Raw genomic sequence first — 25,974 nt, 5'->3', positions numbered from 1 at the left:
GTAGATCTCTGATTATTGTCAACCTAAGGGGGATTTCACTGAATGGAATTGCTTCTAGAGGGGTTGAAGTCTGTTTTTGCACCATTTTTGTCAATCACATAGAAGAAAATGAACAATTCTTCAGTAGCAGGAAGATTGATGGACTGGTACAGAATCAAAAAAGACAGTTGAAGGCTTGAGCAAGTAATTAGACTGAGAAATTTAAGCTGCTTCCTCAGTTTCATTCTATCAAAACAGAAAAAAATAGCCACACACCTTCATAGAAAAATAATGTTGGATATATGAGTATTTTATCTACTGGAAAAAAAATAAAATGTAACGTGTGAAAACTGAAGTCGAACATATTTCAATAAGAAACAATTTTTTAACTGTGAACAGTTTGAATCACCCAGTCAAAGGAATTGATGAATTCTCTATCTCACAGTCTCTTCAGTTAAGCTTAGAAGGCTCTGGAAGATAAGTTATAGCTAAGCACCATTTGTTACAAGACAGTGAACTCTGTAATTCCATTCTATGAATCCATGATCCCAAATGAACATCGCTCTGAAAAATCTCAGGCTAAATCTAGTCCTGTTTCTAAGCCAATGTCTTTTTTATCCTCACTCCATTTCACACTATTTGAACTCATCAAAAAGTCAGAAAACAATAGATCATTAAAGTTGCAGAGAATGGCTTTGTTTTTTTCTTACAGGAAAGTCTATGTTTAATTTTCAATCATGTGAAGTCTCCACTTTCTGTGTAGGAATGTTTTGCCCTATTTCAGAAAACTAATTCATTAAACGCTTATTTTACTTTAAAACTATATTTATCAATGAGTTTGGATATGTTTCATGTCAGTGTTCTCAGAAAATGTTCCTGCACTTTGGATGTTGATTTTTGTTTGTCAATATTTTTTAACTTAAAAAAGAAAATAATTTTAAAAAGCCTACTAACCCTTAGAAAAATGTTCCTCCAAATGAAGGTTGAACCTTTTCTTTTTCTGTAGAACTCATTCTCCAATTGTTCTCATTGCCTTGCTTAGAAATTCTTTCTTTTCAATCACATGTTCCAGTTATAATTTCTCCAGAATATTAAAGTGGATATTAATCTGAGATAATAATCCATATAGCTCAATACTTAATCTCAGAACATGACCAGTATGTGGGAAGATGTATCAGTGGTCACATAAAAATTATGGAATTATATACTAAAATATGTAGTTTGGGCATGGTTTTTGTTTACTCTACTATCTAATATTTTAAATATTCTTAAATCCTGAACAAAGAGGTTTACATTGTAAAAAAAGTATTTACTATGATTGCTATAAAAAACATGGTTCCCCTGAGCTTTTTCATCTATATACCCTTCATTAAATGTAAAGTTAAATAGAAAATCAAGTTCTTTTTGGGATAAAAAAATGAATCATATTCAAAGGAAGTTCAGGGGGGTAAACATTTTTATACATATACATGTACACATAATTGGTGTCTAGACAACAACATAAACCCTCTCTCACCTTCACACATAAACAGTGTTATATTATTATGCAGTGAATTTCACAAGGAATCTATGATGCACATAAAAATCACATCTCTTCAGTTTTGAAATTTCCAGCTTTTATTTCCTGAGATAACTTATTTGCACTTTCATTAGGATAGAAAGTGTTTTCCTCAATTACTCTTTTTATCTCATTCAGTATTTAATTTTTTTTATTTCAAGTCCTTCATATTTGAGCTTTATTCTCATCTATTTCCTGCTGGAAATTAAGCCATTACAATTATTTAATTCACTTTTTGTAGGAAATTTGATTTCCTCTTAATCAAAATACCATTCTTCCTGCATTTTCATGGAGTTTTAATTTTTTTTATGACAATGAAAAAATATAAACTCATTACATTAATATAATGTTACTTTCTCTCTGCATTTCTTGTTACAAAGAGAGAAAAATAACATTTAGTAACTTTATACAGAAAATAGTCTTCAATGGCTTCTCTGTTCTTATCAGAACTTTTCTGAGTTTGTACAATGCAGATAAAACCCTGTGAGATGCACAGCTCCTACTGATTTTTTTACCCATTGCAGAAACCAATATACTGCCCTCAGTAGTTTCTGCTGCCCTTTTGTGGAAGCTGCTGCACAAACTGTTGCGTCTGCTGGGTTGCATCTCTATTACTTGTGTTTAGGCCCACCCATCTGTGAAGCCTCACATTTGATTCTTATGTTTTCTAAGAAGCCAGATTGGCAATGTTCTAAGCTACACAGAAGTATTTTCTTTCCCCATTAGGCAGTGCTTGAATCATATGTTTCAAAATATGAGTAGTAATGATAACGTAATCATCTTGCCCAAGTAAGTATATAAATACACATTTTATATTAGAGGGACTGTGTCTTATATGAAAAATTCAATATTCAAGCATTGAATTCAAGCATTTGAATTCATTCTAAGTGTAGATGTCAGAATGTCTATGTGATTTTTATATCACACATATGGACTAAATTGTATTCCCAAAGGTATTGCTTGTAGCCTCCTTATCATGCAGGATGGATTGCAGTGCATCTCTTCTCTGACTGAAATTACTGAACCCTCCATGATAACAGCTAATGGCAACACCACAATCAAAAGCTTAAGGGACACATTCCCCAAGATCACAAAGCAAAATATTTTCCAGTAAAACTGATGAAGCAAGACTATTCTCTTTTCTGAATGTTCCAGGTCATTTGTTTTAATAGAAGAAAAAAATTAAATTCATTGTAAGTAGTCTGTGTTGAAATGTCAGACTTCCAATACTATTAGCACACTGTAGAATTCCTCCTCCTTAAAGAGCAAAGGTACTGAACTCTATATACCTTTTATTTTTTTTAAATGGTGCAGCCAACTTCTGCTTGGTCTCTTGAGATAAGATTTTTCATCTTTTTGTAGTCAAGATACTGAACAATGTGTTAGAAGATCAGAGTTCATTTCAACTTCATGAGACAGGTTTTCATGTTCATTGTATAACCTAGTATACTGATGTCAGAGTACATAAATTTATTTTCTGCCATCTCCGTCCACAAAATAATATACATCCACCTATATTTGCACTCAGAATGTAGATATTGAAAAATATCTACAGGAAGGGATTTTCTGGCTTCTAAATGAGAAAATAACTATTCCAGCTGACGCTTGAACTCTTATTTGTCATTAAGCAAATTGCACAGAAGAATAATGCTGTTGGCTCTTTCAGGAGACTTTGTTAAGAGAAGAGAAAGGACAGAAGGCCCTCATACATTTTCTTCCTGTATGTCATCTTCAACAATTTGGCAAAACCAGTTTAAGCCAAAAGAAAAGAAAAAATCCTCTTGGATTTAATTTTTCACATGATACTAGTGCTTTGTTGTTTTCTGACAAAAGTAATAAAACATTCAGAAAGGGAGTATTTTACTGTAACAAAAGTTATTTATCTGAACAAAGAAACTGAAAATTGGAGGAATCAGATCTTACTTTTTTAATTTGTAGAAAATAATAATTCTGGCACTGAGGGAGTAATTTGTTCTACCCATCTTTTGATGGATTACTTTCATTTAACTGACGCTGAATAGTTTGGCTTTCCTAGTTCTCATACAGTTGCAGAGCTGAACCATCTATGAACATCCCTTTTAAGAAAGGAAGCAACTTATTTTCTTGAGAGGAGATATGTTTTCAGCAATATCTTGAGTAGTTAAGTGCTTTAAGTACAGTGCAGAGAAACCTTAATGTTTTCCTGAACAAAAAAGTACCTGGAAAATAATTCTTCTAAGCATTTTGACATAGGAATTTATAAAAGCAAACAGTATTCTTTCTAAACTAAATGAGATCTAAAAAATTAATTGTCTAGTTTGCAATGGCAGGCATTTTCCTTTTGATTGCTTTCACAAAGCTATGCAGCAAAAAACCCTATTATGCCTAATTAGGTGCTCAATCAGTACAGTTCCAGTTATTTATACTTGAAGACTGGAATGGGATTTTAAATTGCTTTTCTGTAATGTTACAAAATAAAGGAGCACTGCCTATAATATTTTTAATTCTGCAGTTCCTTATCTGCCTGATGGACCTAATTTTACAAAGTATAATTTTAAAAATTATATTTTTTAAAATAAAATAATTATAAATATAGTTTCATACTGACATTTGGATACAAAATGTCAAAGAAAAAATTATCTGTGGTCCTAGATTTACTGTGGTCTCTGCATTTTGATATTTGCAGAGACGTGAAATTTTAACTGGCAAGGATATACTTGTATCCAACAACTTTAAATAAGGATATTACCTTTCAAGAAGATAACAGACATACAGTATATCATAACATTGAAAGTGAGAAGACAAATCAGTAGTTTGCTATCGAAGTATGAAACTTTTTCAAATAACATCCAGACTTTATTCTACCCTTTTTAGGATCTGCATTTATTTTATGTCCAGGTAGGAGCACATTTTTTTAACAAACTCCTTTCTCACCCATACCCACAGAAGCATATTTATACAATTTTGTATTAATTGTAATTAATATTTGTCACTATAGGACATGAAAGAACACAAGCTTACACCGCTGTTCTCAAGGTGAGGAAAAAAGGACAGTTTATTTTCTGACTCCAATATTTATAGTTTTCCAGAAGTGACAGTGGATTGGAGGGTGACAGTGACACCACTCCAATGACACTGGTCAAACCAACAGTCCATCAACTTTCTCCTCCTCCATAAAGGAATGCAAAACAATGGGTTATTTACAGAAAGTGTGTGAGAAAGTTCATTATAAGAATGTCAACATCAGAAGGCTTAGAAAATCTTAAAAAAACAGGGTGACAAATATTGCTGCTTTTTCTTACTCTATTTTTTCTCTCTTTAAGTCTTAAACCACTTTTCTCCCTTAGCAGTGGTATCAAAGAAAGTAAAGTCCAATTTGATTTAAATTATACATCATTAATTAAATGATGAATTAATTCTCATATTTATTTAATTCTCAAAGCCATAATATTAACTGAGTGGGAAATACAAATACTGTTCTTTGGATGCTGCATATAGGACTGCCATAGCCCAATCTTGGAATTTAGTGTGTCATTAATTGGAGAATTGGACCTGACCTACCTTCACTAGGGAATATTCAGTGACTCAATGTTGAAAAAACCTATTCCTATGTAAATTCACAAGTATCAAGGATGCTTTAAAGAATTATAGCAATATCACTGCCCTCTTGGGCCAGAAGATATTACGTTAACTTGCTAATATAATGCAAATTTATAGAAGCAAAGATCTGCCTGTCGACCCTCTGTTTACACTCAGTTTTTTAGCTAAGACACTAGGTTCTGCTACACTATTATCCTGAGAACATGACTCAGAAATTATTATGAGTGTTGCTGTTATGATTTGTAACTCTTTAGTGAATTGGGTCACGATCTGCTACTTAGTAAAGGTGCAAAGTACAAAGAAAAGGTACTTAATAACTCAGGGAAAAAAATCCCTCTGATGTTGCCCATGATTAGGAGAAAAATCCAAATCAGAAATCTAATATACATGCAAATCAATATTCTAGAGAAAATACTTTAAAATGTTCAGCCCTTATTGCAACCCACAGTGAAAGCAGTCATTTTTCCTGAGATTTCACATGGAAAAAATAATAATAATGTAACTACATGGAGGCATGTAGTACTGGTCAATGTTGCCTAAAAGAAAGATTCTTGAACTAATCTCTTAACAGCTGCTTCTGGGTTAAAAAATACATTTATATCAGAAGATTGCTGTGCTCTGGTAAGCCAGTCTGTCGTGGAACTCTTCCACTCAATGCTTAGTTGGCGATATGTTTTGGCATTTTTGTTTGTTGTGTTTTTTGGGTTGCGGGGGTTTCTGTGCATAGAAATCACCACATAAAGATGGAGAACACACATCTTAACTACAGCATTTCTTTTATGAGGTGCTGATGTACCCAGAAAGATTTACCATTGCAGAAAAATAAGATATTTACAATAGGCTCTCAAGTTGAACTTTTATGTGACATGAATCTTTCTTAGCTGACCACAGCTGATCAAAATGATATGGCATCAAAATGATATCAAAATGATACTGTATGGCATCATCCTCTGGAAATCTGGACTATCACTGCCCATCTCAGTAGAATTTGGTCAGTATCATATATGTTATAGCATGAAGTGCTATAATATTTTCAGTTGTCTGCGTGCTCTAAGAAACTACTATCTGGAAAAGTTTGCTTTATCCAGCTGTTTGGCACTGTAAAAAACATTATGCAAAAATATGATTATATAATTCAATAATTCTGTTACTTATAAATAGTTGCTCCACAATATTGGGAAATTAATTAGTCATAAATAATTACAGTTTTATCATATTAATAGGGTATGACCTAATCTGTTAGTTTCAATGCTAATTCAATTCTCTTCGTTTTACTGACATTTCTTTCTTCCTGCCTTTCATCTCCAGCCTCCAGGTTTACATATGCCCTGACATCCAGAATGGAATATCAGATTTTCATGCATCTATCTCTGCACCTCTGCACTTTTTAATCTTCACAAAGTGTTTTTTTTACATGCAGAAAACATACCAAAAATCTGCATTCATTATGTTGTGAAATTAAAAAAAAAAATCCAAACCTAGAAAAAATAACTACTTATTTTGTATTGTATGTTAATGAAAGATTTAAATTTGCCATTTTTGGCTATTCAGTAGCCCAGGAATGGTGATACATAAAAAGAAGAAGCTATCATGCAAGATAGCACAGAAAGAAGAACAAAGATCCCTTTTATCTTCAACATTTTTATAGTTTATTTTACAGCTACCATGAATGGGTGTATTAAGGCTTTTATTTATATTCCTAGTCTATTTTAATGGTATTTACTCTTCCAGAATGCTTTCTGACAGACTGTAACTCCGCAGACAAACATGTTTTTATTGGGGTTTAAGCACTTTCTAAAATAATGCCATTGCTTAACTGTCATAGCAAAAGTTTTTAAAATGGTGGATGAAAGTTCAGCTTTCACTGACTTCAAAATTATCTTTCAAACTAGGTCTAAAAAGAGGTATCATTCATCATTAAATTTTCAGTGTTGAGCAAGCAATAATCTATCTTATATTATGGTTCATGAAAGAGGTAAAACTCAGACAGCCTGTACAGTTAATAATTTTGGTACTTTGCTGTGTATCTGATCTACCATAGCCCACATTTTCCTGGTGGAACTGTTTTAAAAAATCTGTTAGTAGCACTCATTCTTCAAAGGCTTTGTTTCCTAACAAAATATTTGGCATAAAATAAATTAGAGGTGATTACTTTCCATATTCGTCTCATAAAATGCATCTTTGGTAGATATCATTTTATTGCAATGACCTGATCATTATGAATTTATTGTACCAAACATGTGTTACCTATGTGTTTCTCCTTCACTTGTTTCAGTGCAATCCAATACTCGTTTTGCTATTACGGATCTATTAAGGTTTCTAGTATCTGATACTTTTTTTCTGATATTGCACTGCAGGCTTTTTTTAAGAAACTATTGAAATTTTACAAATTTATTGTCAGAAATTATTTACTTCACCAAGGGAGAACAATGGGATTAAAATATCTGCTTTATGTCAATATTTATATAAAGAAATTTTATACACAATATTATTTTTTTTTCAAGTAATTGCTTTATGAAGGAATAATTCCACCAGAATTTACTAAACTGGTAAGCAGTTCTATTGATGCTACATTGTTACTGCTTGCCCTTTAAGACATTATGTACTTCATTACTATCCTAGCTTTATTTAAATATGTGTTCATAAAAATTTACTGTATTTTTTTTGTTTAGTTTTGTATCTTCAATAGTTTCTCAAGAATCAATATTTTTGACATCTCTCAAATCATACACACACACAGACATAAATACTCAATAAAACACCTTTGGCTTTCTTTTTAAAAGTGCCAGTGCAACTGGAATCTAAGTTATTTTTGCATTACCAGATTCTCAGTTTCCAGTCTACTCAATAGTATTTGTTGTACCTTAAGAAGCAGGAAGTGTTCCCAAGCCACAAATAATTAAATTCTAAACATGCTACATTTCTTATTCCCATGGAAATCAGATTATGTCACCACAGTTGCTCTACTCCATTGTACAATATACCTACTGAATATACCTAGGCTGCTGAATCCTACACAAATTCTTAGACCTCTAAAACTGCAGTTGTATTTATGCTCTAAGCTTTCACACAATGCAAAATTATTTCATAAACAATAATTCCTTTTGAAAATATAAACATTACTTCTAAATAATTTCACTAATTTTGAATCAATGAAGTAGTCAACACTTGAATACTTTTAAAAGTAGACAAAATATTTTCTAAATTATCATTGGTGATTAAAAAATATGCAGACTGATAATAAGTAATTTAAACGTCTAGATTTTAATATTTTTATATTATTTTATTACCTGTATTTATATATGTATTTTACCTTAGAGATTTACTGTATAGTAAGAATACTGATAATTCAGTTTCTCCACAATCTTTCCCTCTATTAGTATTTCTCATTGCTACTTGAAAGGTTCAGAGGCATCCTTGTATTTTTCCCAAGTAATTTTTTTTCCCTCCCTCTGACTCATGAGTTGGACTCTAGAGCAGAAAGCATGAAAGTTGAGAATCAGGCTGGATCTAAGAAGCACAGTGGGTGTTCCCTCTCAGTGAAATATAGAAATTGGCCTTCATGCAAACCCATAGCACAATTTGATATTTGTCAGCAACATCTGAGATATTCTGGGATACTTTATCTTGTTCTTCCCTAACTACCTGTATTCTCTTTCCACTTCTGAATTTTGAGCTTAGTCTTTTAGATATTCATTCCTGCACATACCAGTTTCATGACAACCACATTATAAGCAAGTATTCAATCTAATTTCAGGCATAAACCTCAGGTCCTTTAAAATGCATTTATATTACATATTTAGTTCCTTCAGAACAATAGGTTGAAGTCTAACCCACTGTACAAACTGAGAATTGGAAATTCCTTAGGTCTTCTGTGACCATTCACTCTGGGTAGAGTGATTTCTATCCACCCCAGGCCTATATCCTATGTGAATAAATCTAAGGCCTTCCCGTCAGCTATTAATATTTTTATAGCATTTTCACTCAGTTGATTACAACTGGCAAGATTCTCTCTTCCAAGAGGGGAGGAGGAAAAATATGTAACTTGCCTCCACTCTAAGCTGCACAGGATTTTAAGAGGTAGTACCATGTCCTGTCAGCCTCCTTCCATGCTGGTTATCTTGCAAATAGGTGTTTGACTATGGGTAGTGAGATCAGTATATTTTCAAAGCCAAAACCTAAAATAGAAGCTTAGACACAGTTTATATAGTTCATCAAAAGGACAGATTTGAACCCTCACCTGAAAAGACTGCTGATTTCCCCTAGTAATACAGGAAGCCTAATTTTGTCACTGTGGCACTTAAATTGTTTCTTTTGTAAAGACAAGCCAAATACCATTTTTTCTAGCTGTTTGTTTGTTTGTTTGTTTGTTTTAAATCACAATTTCATTGGATTTGATATATAAAATCCTAATTAGTCTATCATTGGTTCTGTATTTCCCTTCTCTCCCCTCTTCTATGTAGACTAATAAGTTCAGCATGGAAATTGAAAAAGTGGAGACAGTGTTGCTTCATAAAACTGCTGAATTAGTAAAGCAGAATCTGTTTTACATTTTTCACATATTTGTCATTTCAGTCTCTTTCTTCCTTTCCTATACGAATTTTGATTTAGTCTTCCTGTTTGTCAGGTTTCACCTTTCCCATATTTCTGCCTTTCACCACCTTTCTGGTGCCTTATTGCTCTTTCATACTCCATTCTGTTTTATGGACTACTCAACAGGGATATTAGAATCACTATTACTTTAAATAATAGTTTTGAATCCCACAGTCTGCCCTTTCTTTTTTGTACTTTAGCACCACTTATTTCAAACACTGCCATTAAAAGAGCTTTCACTCATCTTCAATTGGCAGCTTTAAAACTGCCTAACATATGACTTCCCACACTATGGACTTGTACTACAAGGCCTGTCAACTTTTATTTCCTCATTTCTACATGTATCAACTTCTATACATATGCTTCTTTTGAAAATTATGTGAATACAGAATAAAGTGAATTGTATTACCTGGTTGTGGCCTCAGTTACAATGGGGTACATCTGACATTTTTTTTGCTGTATCAACAAAAATACATCCATGTAAAGGATGGGTGCTCATTTCTATCCTGTATACAAAACCCAATTCAAACTGCTCTAGCATTATTACTACATGGATATAACATAACATAGTTTAGAAAAAAATTATTACTTCAGATTAACTTTCATTACAAAAGGCATTCACTAAAATAACCTTATAGGTTATTAGAAAAAATTAAAAAAACCAATTAAATTCTATTAACTAAGCTTCTCAGGTAATAATATGATTAGTACATAATTCCAGATAAAGAACACCTTTATAATGCCTCCCAAACAGCTGCATTTAATCATCCCAATTTAAACTTCTTTTCTCATTTTACATGTTGTTTACAAAAAGCCTGAATTACTTCAATATAAAAATTCAAAAATTATTTTATAGTAAGGAAAAAAGCCCTCAAATGGTCAAATGCCTAGTTTGTTTCTTTTTTCCTAGTATAGAAAGCACACCAGCTTTTCTCCAGTCATAATCTCAACATTCCTCAACTTAAATTACAATAGTATTTTTTAAATCTGTTGATCAAAATCATCTGTAAAATTATGGTCCAGAATTTTTTTTTTTACCTGAACACCGAGGGTTTTCGATCATGGATTCACCTCTTTTGTAACTGAGACAAATATTTTCTCTGTTTAGGATACCCTACTGTTGTATTATTACCTTCCTGTAGTTACAGCTGAAGTCATTGCATTTTTACCACCCTGGGGAATAGCACTGATTCTGTGAAATTCTCAAACACTGGCAGAAAAGACATTATGTACTTTTGCATGTAATTCATGTATTTTTTCATGTATTTTCTAATTTACAATTAAATTTAAACTTAGGAAACATTTTAAATCAGTGAGATATTCAGTGCCATGATGCCATCTGATATAGATTCTCATTGCTATTTTCTATTGTGAGACTTGTTTAACAGCAACAGTGCATATGCATATTGCAAGTGTCCAATGACATGAGTGAAGGGCAGGAAAGCATGGTCATTTTGTGAGGTATTGATGCAATAGTACAACAAAGGGCTTGCTGATTGCAACTCAGGGGAATGGACAGGATAACATCATGTGTTACATGAGTCAACACAGGCAAGCAGGCAGGCAGAATAACCACAAAACCACTGCTGAAATGCAAGAGTAAATTTGTTTCCTATTTATTACCTTCCTAACCAAAGGATGACAAAGCAGCGCCCAGGCAGACACACACAGGAAGGAGCACAATCCCAGGAGGTGGCTGGGCTGCTGCTTGCACCCATTGATCAAGCACCCACTCATGCATAGTTTACCAATGTGTTGGGATCTCCTCTGAGCTTTTTATGACCTCTGTCCCAAAACAGGGAGCTCAAACATGTCCATAAGCCTCTCCAAATACCTATGTTACCTCTACACAGAAATTTTACTTCTCAAAACAGAGATAAACAGCAGTAGGCATAACATATATATGGGGCTCCCACACTGTTATTCTCCAGGCCCTGGCATTCCAGGCTGAAAGGTCACTTGAGCAAATCTGCCATCTTCCTTGCCATTCTCCTGCTTTTAACACTTTCATCCCCACACCTGTCTGTGACAGTCTGAGATGTTAATGGTTAATGGGTTGAACATTTGCCCATTTGTGGAGATGCTAGGGTGCTTTGCTAGACCAGGGTTTGCACTCCACAACGTGCACCCTCCCAAAGGGGAGCACGCAAATTTTTCAGGGGGTGATGGTGAAGCCTCTGGTACGCATAAATCAGAGAGGGTGACCGTCCACAACTGGAGACCAACAAGAAGCAGACCTCATGGAGGCAGTATAGTCCTTTTCAACATGTTGCAAAGCCCAGTTATTGTTACTGGTCAGAATGCTACCAGAGCTTAAAAGTACTGAGTTTTCCATTGAAAGTTACATAACCAAAAAAATGTGACATGTTTAAAAAATATTTTTTTCTTACCTAAGCCATGTCTGTGTGTTGACATAGGTGGTAACACAGTCCAAGCCTTGGTCTTTGGATTGTAACATTCAACAGTGTTTAATGTCTTTAAACCATCCCGGCCTCCAATGACAAACAGCTTGTCATCGATGACAGCAACACCAAACTGAAGCCTCCTGCCATTCATTACTCCAGCCTGAATCCATATGTTTGTTCTGAGATCATACTTTTCAATAGTTGTAGCTCCTGATGAGACATAAAAGCAGAACTACAAATATCAAAATTATAGATGCATTTAAATTAATGCTCAAGAGACTAGCCTAATGATTAATCTTAAATGTAAGCAGTGCTTTATTTTAACATACACATAACAGTGCTTCACTTTCAAAATTTAAATATCCTACAGAAAAAAAATTCAACATAATTATGAAGCGTTACTCTTTGGAACTAACGCTTTGGATTATAATAAAATGTTTAATTCCATGGAAAAAAATTCTGTCAGGATTCATTCATTATGTGGAATGAACAAGCAATGAACCAAGTTCAAATAAACATCATGAAAGCAATAGTTTTGTTAACTGGACTCAAAAAGACATAAGTTAAATTCAATTTGTATATAAGTGTAGCAGAGGACCAATAATGTAGGACACAACTGTATGTATTAAATTCCCTTCCAGTTTTATTAAGCCCCAAGATATATGAATCAAATTTTGCATTCAATTTAGAGAGATCTCTTTGATCCTAGTTTAAAATAAACAGCTGTAAATTCATTAATACTTAGGTTTGAAAGAACAAAATATACAGTTTATTTGATACAATTTCTTGGAGGTGGTGCAGGGCATATTATAATGATGCATATTCATAAAGTTGCAATGTTTTATATGTTGAATCTATTTGTGTCAAAAGCTAGACCTAGCACATGAATTCTGTAAAGCTGTTTACTTAATGGAAAAAAGTACAGTTTAAAAGTTTTCTCATTCTGATTTCAGAAAATTGTACTTGTATAACAGTCTAAATTATGCTCAGCTACATATTTTCTAATATTGACTAAGTCTGGGTTGCCACAATATTTTATTATATTACATACTGAGAACCTAACCCAGGAGTTCCTGGACTGCTTAAATTCTGTTTATCCAATAAGGTGCCTTTTTAATTTCTAATGATGATGAGGATGAGGATGATAGAATAATATAATACTAACAATAGAAATGGGAATGAGAATAATGACAAAAATCACCCACACAAAGTGAAATAGGTGTCATTCCTATAAAATCTTTATTCTCAGGAACATGAATATAATACATTCTAGACTGCAATTCAGACAAGAAAAGAAGACCTCTTAAATAATAGTAATTATTTTGATGGCAAAGACTCTGCAATAGTAACACTCAAAATAGAAAAATCTTTAAACAGAAAGGTGGTGAAACAACTGAAAGGTGTCATCAGCAGAGACTTTAGGATATCTTTAATTGCAGATTTTTGAGAATTTCTTTTTTATAATATTTAGACTGTTCTTCATTCCCATACATATGGTCAAATATTCACACAGCTTAGACACTAAAAGAGAATAAACTTCTACCTTTCCTAGGAAGAAAACTGGGTATTTCTGACAAAGGAATAGGTTTCTTTTCTTTAGCTCAATTATTTTGATCTTGAAAGTAAAAAGGTTTTCTGCACCTAGGAGAGGAGGCCAAATCTTGATACCAATAGGATTTTACTAGACAAATTAGTTTAGCTATTTAAGAGTCAAGTCCTCTGGTTTATATAAAACCAATACCATATTGAAATATTGACTTTTCATCTATCATATATTTTATGGCTTGAATATATTTGCATATAATACTCTAGAATGAAAGTACTATTACAATGCCAAAGTACTATTACAATGCCACATCACAAATTTGCTCTGCAACAGAACAAAAGCAGAAGCTCTAAAGTATCCAGGGGTGCATCAAACGCAGCACAAACAAGGCCATTGCTTTATCTTGACAATACCTTTGACCTACTTTTGCTAAAATCTCCTGTCACTAAGTGGACTACAAAACACCTGTTTTCCCATTTTTTAGGAATCCTAATTCAAAAGGGCAGCAATGTCATTCTTAGATTCTCTCACAGCCTTTTCTATTAATTCTATATTGACAAAAATTTGACTTATGATAAGGTTACTGGAGCTAAGAAATTCATAAACATTAATGTTTTGGGGAAATTTCTTGGAAATCTGTTTTAGCATTTAAGTAACTGATTATATTTTATGACTTTGCATAGTAGTTCTGTCTTTGTCAGAAGTCTAAGTGGATCATTGTATTGTCAAATTGCAAAATCATTTAGGCTGGAAAAGATCTTTAAAATAATTCACCCTTTAACCCAACACTGTCAAATCCTCTACTAAAACCCAAGCGCCACATCTACATTTCTTTTAAATACCTCCAGGAATGGGGAATCCATCACTTCCCTGGGCAATTCCAATAACACTTGATAACACTTTCAGTGAAGCAATTTTTCCTCATATCCAATTCTCTGGTGCAATTTGAGGCCATTTCCTGTTGTCCTATCACTTGTTGCTTGGGATAAGAGACTGATACCCACTTTGCTACAACCTCCTTTCAGGATGTTGTAGACAGTGATAAGCCTTTTTTTTTTTTTTTTTTTTTTTCAGGCTAAAGAACCTCAGCTCTCTCAACCACTCCTCACAAGACATACCCATAAGACATACCCATATACTTCACCAGTTCCACTGCCCTTCTCTGGACACACACTGGGAGCTCAATGTCCTTCTTGCAGTGAGGGGCCCAGAACTGGACACAGGATTTGAGGTGAGGCCTCACCAGTGCTGAGCACAGTGAATTTATAATCAATAGGTACATTGCAGGATGATGAGCCACTCTTTGCTGCCAGATCTGGAAGGAATACAGAGTACCCCACAGTACCCCACATGGAACTACCAGAGAGAGGGACAGAACCCTATCTCCACTTTCATCACTTCTAAGGTGAGATCATTATCTAGGTTGTTAAACCAGCATGCTGTGGCTCAGTGAAGGAACAGTCACTCAGATGCTGGCTCCTGTGGCTAGCAAAAATTGGTAGCATCACATGACAGCTGAGATAAGAAAGTCCTCTCCTCTCTACCATAACTAGTGGATGGCAGTCAACAGAGCCAACTCCTAACAGAAGCAACTTCCAAAGTATGCAAACTCCAAGAAATGAGCTGTGTTGGTTAATGATGCCAGCCCCAGTCTGTACAGGCTGTGAAAGGATGTCTTAGCAATGTCAGAAATCTGTAGACAAGGGCTTTTGTCTAATCCCCATGAACAAACCAGAGTAATTCTGATTACATGTTTCAGAAAATCAGAAAATCCAATTTCCCAAGAACGTGAGGATGGTAGGAAGCAATTGGGAAGTGACTGGTATACATATTTATGGAAATTGGAGATACAGGCTTAACGTGAAGAGATGAATAAAATAAATAAAGGAAAAATTCATTATTCATTTTGAGCTGAAGCATATCTGCTGATTATGCAGAGATAGACACATTTTCCAACAAAACAAAATAGATGGAATACCACAGAATAAATAACACACACATAGATCCAAATAAAAATACAAACTATATTAAAAAGTACATGAAATTTTATTTTACAATTTATTCTATTATTGTTTCCTTCACTGATGTATCACTAGTGCTTTTTGAGTGGTCTAATGGCAAAGAGGAAATAAATTACTTACTAGACTGTCTTTAAGATAGTGGGTATGAAATTGTAAAGATGAAAGAAAAACAAATACACAGAATATTGAAGATTTTACAACAAAAGTACCGCGCACCCAGACAATTCCTCTATTCACATACAAACTCCTATTTTTCAGATGGACAGAACTTTAGAACTGACTAATTTCAGGATGTAGCACTGAAGAGAGAATATATGAAAAACACATAGTGAGGTGCAACAGAATTAATTTAATAGCTATTTGCATGATAAAGAAAATTGTGTAGTAAATTAAAAAACTATTCCATGACTGTGGCAGCACAAATAATTTCTGGTAAAAACGTAACAATGTTTCTTGATGTTCTGGGCACATTTTAACTTCTTTTTTTTCTAACTTAAATTCTACTTTGGATCCAGTTGGGCATTGGATTAAATTAGTTCTGTGTATTGTGCATATGGGCATCATAAACCCTGATTAATCAAGGTCTATGAAGTAATGAGAGTCCTACAGAGAAAGACAACTTCAGAAATGAAATGCCGTAGATGATCAGGTTAATTTTGCATTAATGTCCAACTGCTGCTGACAAGTCCTCTGTGTATGCAGCAGGGATGAAGACAATCCTACCACTTCATGTTTCTGATGAAACATTAAGGTACTAGCTCTCATGATTTCACCTTTATCTACAGAGCAGTACACCATTGCACTAAATACAATTTTCTATTTCTTTAGTTTTGTTGCTATTTTGAAGCACATGAATGTGTGAAATTGTTTTGGTGAAACCTTTCAAATGATACTCTAATTATCTTCTCTTAAATTTTGTCTATTTCTAAAATTAAGCATATTTCAGTTCCTTGCTAATGACTTATAAATCAAGATTTTTGTAGAAACCTTACTGACATTCTCACATATTTTGCATTGTTGATGGCTGAAGACTAATAATACAGCAAGGTCAATGAGTGAAAAAGAATATTTGGATAGCAATATTATTTGCAACTCAGTATTTTAAGTCAAACACAGAAATACCTAGAAACTTGTCCTTCAAAGATATTTTTAAGTATTTTTGAACAAGCTGACATTGGCTACATGAAGTAATGAAGAATGTCTGAGACTATGAATGCAATATATTTGTTTTAGCTAGGTATAAATGCAGGACTTTTCATATAAGCAAAGTGAAAATTGCTTCAGAAGCAGATGAAAATGCCAAACATATTCCACTTGCTCAACTATCTTTGTATTCAGTGTAATCATTTCCACATAAAATACCTTTTTTCCCCCCCTTATTGGTAGAGTGATTCAGTATTTAAACGCATGAAGAAGGGTAGGAGTTCTACATTTATCATCAGAAAAATTCTACTTCTTTTTTTTTTTCTCTGTAAGACTTTCTGCTGATTTTGCTATTACTAAAGCTGTTGCTGACATGTACTCTGATCATTTTGTTCAAGATTTAGAGATGCTACTGTGAGTAGGCGCAAAATAATGACCTTGATCTAGTGATCTGCAACATTACATTTTGAACTGAAAAGATGGTGACTCAAGTGGAACGAACATGACCTAAGGAGGTTACTGATGCAGATACCAAGGAGATTATTTTGGTAAAGAAACAGCTATACAGAAAATGGTAGCATAGGATAGCAGTTCATTACTCTATAATAAGACTGCTATAAATTCCTTTGAGCCCTCCAAAAATATATAACACATACACAAAAAGAATCTCACTTTTTTTTTAGTGAAAACATGTATTAAAATGTCAGAAGGATTTTCCATATAGTGATATGAAATAAAAATCAGCAAACTTCTGGGCATTTTAAATTATTCTATATGAGCAGAATTCTCTAAAACCAATATAAATTTTTCCCACCAATCTTTATATTTCTGAGAGTATCAGAACTGACAGCTTTTCAACAGTGATTTTAGGCAATGTCTTTGATGTGATACACTTTGTTTTACAATATAGTGTTATGTGTTATTACATAAAACATTCATGGTTTATTTTATATTTTTATGTAGTCTAAAACTTACAAAAGCTCTTTTTATTAGTGATTTATGCCATGCAGTATGATACTCTACCTTTGCTGAGCAACAAATTCATGCCTCTTCTTTTAAAACAGTTCTGTTCCCACTGAAAATTGTGCAAGTAGTGTGTTAACAATAATAACAAAAGTTCCACATGTGGACAAATGCAAATTCTAGGGGAACTACATATTCTGCAGGAGGGGTGTGCACCCACAGGAGCTCCCACCAGTGGGGAGCAGGTGATGGTGACCTACACAAGCTGTGTGTCTGTGTTTGTGTCTCTATGTACCTGTGGGTCTGTGACTAGAACCTTGAGGGATTTGGTCACGAAGAACATTATGAAATTTAAAGATGTAAATTCATATTTTGCAAGTGTCTATTATTGCAGTCTATCTACTGCATGATTCATACTGATTCTAAACACATGGTTCATCTGATTGGGAACTCATTACGTACCATACTAACTCAATAAGCTTCTTTGATCATGATTTGGTTACATAAGGTGAACTGAGTAGTTTGGTGCTGCAACAGCATCAGTTTCCCATTACCCCCAGCCTTCTTCCATTATTTTTCATTATAGATGTAGAGATGCTTATCCACACTGCTTAGCCCTTAACTCAGCTCCTGGGAGATTCTGTTTTGCTGCAATTACTTCCCTCTAAGGTACACCCACTCCATAGGGTGCTATTCCTAATCTTTCCAGGTGTGACCCAGATAATGCTGCTTGGATTCTATATGGTGTCATCTGTAGTTTAAAAAGATAACTGTGTTTCTTTGGTTTTCCAGTTCAGAGTATTAAAAATAAGGTGAAAGCTCTACTGAAGCTTACTAGGATGTTCTTGTACTTGACAATAGAGGCTTCTGGAGCATTTCCTAGAATTCGGCAAGGTGATTTGTGAGGAGGCTGAAGGTGCAAGATAGAGCTGAAGGACTACACTGAGAGATGCCAGCATTTTTCAAGCCTTACCCACACTGGCTGTGGAGGGTTCCAGATCTGAACTATTTACAGAGCAATATTCAGAATTTGTGGTAGTTTACTCTAAAGCCAATACCAGTAGTGACAACCATTAACGAAACTTTGGCCATCAGGGTACAGAAATTGTCTAGTGTACAGAAAAAGATAAGGTTTCTGATAGTATAGAAGTTTTCTAAGTTATCCATCTGCCAGGCATGTGTCTTCTCTAGCTCACACACAAAGGTGGGATTTTTCATGGGGTTTTTTTGGGTTTTTTTGGAGAGGGGGGTGTGTTTTGGTTTTTTTCAGGTGATAAGATATCTGCACTGGAAATGTCAGACAATAGAGTAAGCTGCAGGGAAGTAATTAGGAGGAACAGAGGGTTGTTCTTGGGATAATAATCCCTCTTACAAATTCATGAGGCACAACCCTCTTGTGCTGTCTGCATAATCCCATAGTTTGTACCAACAGTTGTGAGTTCCAGGGCAACAGATCGACAAGGTAAGAAGTTGGTATGTTTATAAAATTTATCTTGTGTGTGATAACTTTTGCTCTTCTCTCACATTTGAAGCCATGGAGGCTTCAGAATAAGTCACTTCAGGATCTTCTTTTTGTTTCAAACTATAAATGAATCAGCAGTTTCAGAAGATAATTACACTGAAAAAAAGCCAGAAATTTAGTGATATAAAATAAGTACTGAAAAAGTACCAGATGGTGTTAAAATATGGATGGGGTTTTGGTTTTTTTTGGCTTTTTTTTTCTATTCTGAAATGCTCTGCTAAATCAGAGTACTTAAACTGCTAATTAGCCAATGAGACTGAATGTTTGGAACATATTGAAAATCATAGGAGTGAAAAGAAGGAAGTAATCATGTTAATACTTATAAGAACTGGACGAGAAGAGAATTTTAGTGTGATTTATACATTTAATTATCTCATTAGTGATTAGCCAGTGTATTTTATATTCCTCTGGTGAAGTAATTAGCCAGGCTCTACTTTGACTCTACAATTACATTAACATGTTGCAGAGTCACAGAACAGTTGAGGCTGGAAGGGACCTCTGGAGGTCATCTCTTCTCTAGGCTGAGCAGTCCCAAATCTCTCAGCCTTTCTTCACAGCAGAGAGGCTCCAGTCCTTTCATCACCTGTCTGAGATGCTCTTAAAGGACTGACCAGTGTTTCCAGTGAGATATGACCAGAGTGAGGAAGATGTAAGCAATTTGATGACTGAAAAGAGAAGGGATAGGGGGCAATTTAAACCTCAAATAGTGGTATTTTACCCATTTTTTTTTCCGATAACTACCTAGGAAAAGACTGTTTCCTTATTCTTGATGTAGCTCAGTTCTCAAAGAGATGCAGAGCATTGTCTTAGTAGTGAGGCATGTAAAGTGACCTCTCATGGTACCACCTGCTGGGGGTAAATTCTCTGGGAACATCTCTCACCTCAGCAGTGAGTATTGAGGCATATCTTTCTTGGTGTCTTAAAGAGAAACCAAGAGCCAATGAAAACAGGAAAAAAAAATCCCTTCATATCTTCCTCTTTCATAGCAGCACTTGCTTTAAAATTCCCATGCAAGGGCTCCCAGGGAGCAGAGAGTGGATGGAGACAGTGGCTGCTCTGTACAGCTTCCTCTGCTCCCTAGATCTGTTCCCAGGGATCAAATCTGGAGGTGCAATTTTGCTGTTTCCAAATATCTGAACAATTGTTAGGAATATGTTTGGGGCAAAATGATCCCAGGCACTTTTCTGCCAAGCTGCTGTCCAGCTGGGTGGCCCTCAAATTACACTGGTTCCAGGGGTTGTTCCTATCAGGAACAGACACAGGACTTTGTGCTTCCCCATATTGAACTTCATGAGGTTATTTCCTGCTGTTTCATTAATTATGGTTTCTCTCTCCAGAATGTTTTGTTGCTAGCTAAATACAAGATATAGATAGACAGATAGACAGATAGATAGATAGATAGATAGATAGATAAATAGATGGATATTTCTTGAAACAGTTCATTTTCTGTTTAGTATTGTGTGAATCACACTAAAAATCAGACTCTCTTTTAGTTTATCAAGCATATATTCAATAATGAACTCTTGGGCTATATTAAAAAGTATTAATTTCTAAAAAAGATAAACCAATTCTCCCAAAATCCATTGTCTGGTTTTCAGTTTTAAAAAGTAGTGGATTTTTCTTTTCCCCACAGCTAAATTACATCTTTTCTGTTTAATGAACATATAAGGAAAAGTGAGTTTCAATGCATATTTGCAATGAAGGCACTGAAAATTTTACTCATTCATTCTGCATAGCCTGCTTGCCACTTACTCTGGTAATTTTCTAATTTTCTCAGGAAAATCCGCTATGATGACATTACTATGCTATCTTGATTTCTCCAACAAGAGTATACTTCTCTGTGCTGTTGTTTCTGCTTATATATTCCATTATCATTTTCCTGTTGAGTCTTCCAGAAAGCATGAAAAAGGAAAACAGGTCACTGGTACAATGTTGACCTAAAGCTAGTGGAATGTTATTTGTTTATTAGTGCATTTTAGATTTAAGGTAAATTGTTTTCCATGTTCAACATCTTCCATATCTAACTAGAGAATGTCTAGGAAAACACTGGATTATGCCAACACACATTTTTATATTTAAAAAAAACCCCTTTAAATGGGTCAATATTTTGAAAAAATGAATTCCAGAAACTATAGAAAGAATAGTGAAGTATACCACATGGAACTGAGCAAATGCAAAATCATAGATTCATTTTGGTTGGAAAAGATTGCCAACACTTAACCCAGCACTGCTGAGTGAACCACAAAACCTTGTCCTTCTGTGCTGCATCTACATAGTTTTCAAATATTTCCAGGGATGGAGACTCAACCATTTCACTGGGCAGCCTGTTCCAATGCTTGACAACCCTTTCACCAGAAAAATTTTTCCTAATGTCCAGTCAAAGCCTCTGTTGGTGGAATTTGGTGTAATTATCTCTTGTTGTATTGCTTATTACTAGGGAAAAGACACCGACTCCTACCTTGCACAGACTCCTTTCAGGTAGTTGTACAGAGTGATAATATCTCTCCATAGCCTCCTTTTCTGCAGCCTAAACAACCCCAGTACCCTTCACTGCTCCTTCACATCTATCTCAGCAAAATTACTCACTTCTGATACTTGAAAACACTGCAATTGTTTGGCTGACATAGAACTGCTACTTAAATAGAGCAGACAAGATTTCAGAGAAAAACTGTAGGTGTCTAAATAAAAAGTGGTATACTGACAGCTGCTTGGAATGTCAGAGGCACAATTTATTTTGGCTTATTGTCCTTCTGAGGTATTTTAAGGCTATGAATACATTCTTTAAGATTCTTTAAGATAACAAATGTCCTCATGGAAAACACTGGTGAAAACAAATTAGCACCAAAGGCAGAAGAAACTCATACATAGGAGTGGTAACGAGATATATGTGATGTTTTCAATAAAAAGAGTAGGATTGCAAGAAGGACCATCAAGTTCTCACTTCTCAGTTCTTTCATGAACATCTGTTTATGCAGTGGGTAACAACAGCATGTTTGTTTATGTTCCTGCTTGACAGGGGCTGCTCCTGGGGTCAGACCAGGGCTGGTATATGCACATACGTAGGTATATTTACAAAGTATGCGTATTTATATAAAACTTTTCAAAAAGCACATCAGGGAGAAATATTCAGTAATAAAAACTTTGGACTTTTCTTTCTTTTAAAGGAAAATAGTCTTCATAAGTAGATTTTGCTGTTTGTGTATTATAAAAATACAGGATTTTAGGCACCCACATTCTGAAAATTAAACACAGTTAAGTTACTGTACGTTGCATATTTAGAATGAAAATGCAAGTAAGATGAAGATAAGATGTTTACCAAAATAGTTTTGTGCATCAAATGGATCGATAATGAATGCTGTCAAATGTTTTATATATGTGAAGACAAAGTGGTTTGTAGCAATTTTTACAACTTGCAAAATGCCATATAACAATCTTGATAGATTTAATTTTCTTCTTTTTAATTTTTTTTATTATTTTTATTCTATATTTTAACAAATTCCTACCAAACTGAAGAGGAAGAAGGCAGATTCAAGTCACAGACAATTCAGACACATATCTCAAGAAGCTGGAAGAACTATCTAAGAGGAAAAACATGATCTTTCCCTATTTTTCCCCTTTTTTACAGTATTTACAATTGTTTTTTTAATATTTCTTTCAGCATTTAAAAAAATATGCCAATATGATAATGAAAAAATATAAATTTAAAATAAAGTTTAAATTAAATCTGTTTTGAGAAATGTTCTTGCTAGAAACAAAATGAAACAAAACAAAAAGCAAAATCAAAACTAAAAAAGTCCAGAAAAACAAGGACATCTCCAAAATTCACTAGAACAAGAGTAACTTCATATAGCTCTGCTAGATGGCATTCCTGTGAAATAATTATATATATATATATATATATATATATGTGTGTGTGTGTGTGTGTGTGTGTGTAATAAACCACATTTGATAAACTGTAATTGTGAAGCAAAGGGGATTATTGCAATGATTTAAAATACATTAAAGAAAACGAAAAATATGCAACATGGGTGTATAATGAAGAATGTCTGGAGGCCTCAATTTCATGTTTCAAAAGGTTAATTTTTTATATATCTGTGGCAATAGAAGAGATCTTTCTAAAAGGTATCCATATAACAATAAAAGAACTTTTATTATTGCTTGATACAGCTTAATGATGAACATTACCTGTTTACCACCAGGGTACTTTTGGCAGCAGGTTTTATGTCTAGTCATAAGATTAATAAAAAACATATCTATAATATCACTGCTTCAATAAATTGACTATTCCATCACTTTTTAAAATGACCTGCTACATTTTTATGGAAGAGTTTCTTGCTCATGCAACTTTTCATTACTTTTTCCCTTGTATTTATTTAAAGACTGGGATTCAGTAAACAAATAACTAATCCAGGAATTTGAGGAACTAGTATAGGGCTATTCCAAAAGTAATATATACCAGTGTTTTGGATAATGGTTACTGTAACACCTTTATTTTCTTTTTCTGCAAGACTTCTCCTTTTCCCTTATTATTCTAACTATTACCTAGAGCGAGACAGGTTAAAACACCTCAGGAGAAATTAATCAGCATTCTGACATCTTTAAAACACTCCTTGATTACTGATACCAATCTCCACTTGCTGCATATTTTCCTGCTCATAATCCATAGCACCATCTAACATAGACCATATACATCATGTTCTACCACTTGGCTTCTGCTCTATATTTGGGTTTCCAGGATGGCTGCAGGAAGTCAAAGCTTAATCATTCCTAAAAATTGCTGTATGTCCACTTCTTGCAATTGCTCATTTATTTCAGTCAATCATCCTCCTCTATTTGTGGACTTCTGTATACTATTACATGATTAAATATTGCTAATCCAAATTAGAGAAGTCAGTGTGATGATATTAATGGGTAAAGTGAATGGAACACTGTCAGCAGCACATAGCCACAATCTATTAATGCATCTTATTCCATTAATACAGACATACTGAGAAAATGTGTTTCTTATATGTGCCTTTAAAATTAATTTAATAAATAAACAAAGGTGTGTGGAAAAAGATATTTAAATTCTTTTCGTTTGTCTAGGAAATTAAAATTACAAATTCATCTAACTTTGATACTTTCCTCTCTATCCATTTAGTACTATGCTGCATTAATTTCTCACATCAGGAAAAATTCCAGTTGCTGTTTGCTGGAGCTTAATTATCACTTCATTTTTATGGAAAGGAAGATAATTATAGGAGAGACTTCAAAACAAACTTAGCATGCTAGGCTACTTTTTATGTGATGAGCCATATAACCTTCAAATGCTTTCATAATATTTGCACTTAGCCACTATTTTATATGCTTGTTAATAAATTACTATTTTGTCTAGCTCATCCAATTATTTGCAACTGTTTCACATTTGGTAGCAAACATCAGGAAGTACTAAAAATACATCATTGTGAATTTCAAGCATCCATATAAGTCTTTCAGTGAAGAAAGTTGTGGGGGAAAAAACAAATTACTAATTCTTTAGGAGAGATAATACAATATCATCATCTCCTAGCCCAGGCTCACTTTATGAACCCAGTGACTCTTCAAAGAAGGCAAAGAGCACTCAGGTCTCCTGAGTGTACATGTGGAAACAAGATTCACTGGGCATAAAAGCTAGTCAAGAACACAGCAGGATCACAAGAGGGATGAGCTGAACAGATGCAAGCTGAGACAGCACAGCTGCAGAGCCTGGATTGCTGGGAATACATATTGCATCAGCTGTAACACAGGCTCCTGCTATGCAGATGCTCCTCTGCCATACCAGCCCATTCTCAAAGCAGTTTTTATCTGCTGTAAATGTGTAAAAGTCCTGCTAGTTTTCAGTCAGAGATTGCAGCAACAGAGGGCTGAACCTCTGCTGCTCTGTGTTTTCTCCTGCTGCTACAGAAATGAACTGCTTCTGCCTGACCTGAATCTGTAAAATAGGCTTTGTCTTGATGTGGTAATGGTGCTTTGCCTCGTGCTATCATCCTAAATATTTCTGTATTTTTATTGGGAAACAGATATTAATAGTAAATGAGAACAAATACAGCTGCACCCAAATTGGATTTATTGTTGGGTCATTTCCTACCTGAATCCTTGTGTTTATTGTAATTTGTTGCAAGTAGGAGGAAATTTGTATTTTATTATCCAAAGACAATGTTCTCTGCACATCCATGACTAACATTTAGTTACACAATTGTTTATAAGTGTTAAAAGGACAAAAATAATCTGCAGCTACTTTAAGAATATACATACATATATATATATATATATATATATATATATATATATATATATATATATATATTGGTTCTTTCATCAACAATTTCTAATTGCCATAGAATCATTGAAAAGTTTGGGATTGAAAGGATCTTCAAACACAAAAGAGCATCAAGTTCCAACCCCTGAGCCACAATATGGATACTTTTCACCAGACCACATTGCTCAAAGCCTTATCTAGCCTGGCCTTGAACACTTCCAGGCATGGGACAATTTCTCTGGACAACATGTGCCAGTGTCTCACCACCACCCTCAGTAACCAATTACTTCCTAATGTCTGATCTGAACCTACAACCTCAGTTTAAAGTCATTGCCCCTTGTGCTATGACTACATGCCCTTGTAAAAACTTTCACTACCTCTCTTGTTG

The 25,974-nt window shown here is 34.3% G+C and overlaps 1 protein-coding gene across 1 annotated transcript in view; it reads right to left on the bottom strand.

Annotated features, from left to right (window-relative positions):
• The window catches only part of LOC115909205 (kelch-like protein 1), a 124,274-nt gene that overhangs the window by 20,990 nt on the left and 77,310 nt on the right, over nucleotides 1-25,974 (bottom strand). The window contains exon 6 of the mRNA XM_030958355.1: nucleotides 12,100-12,324. Within this exon, the coding sequence (XP_030814215.1) occupies nucleotides 12,100-12,324 (225 nt within the window). The remainder of the gene's footprint in view (nucleotides 1-12,099; nucleotides 12,325-25,974) is intronic.

Source organism: Camarhynchus parvulus, chromosome 1 (assembly GCF_901933205.1).
Source record: "Camarhynchus parvulus chromosome 1, STF_HiC, whole genome shotgun sequence".
In the NCBI taxonomy this organism is placed as follows: Eukaryota; Metazoa; Chordata; class Aves; order Passeriformes; family Thraupidae; genus Camarhynchus; species Camarhynchus parvulus.
Note: the sequence above shows the minus strand (reverse complement) of the source record. Positions and strands in the feature narration are given on the sequence as shown.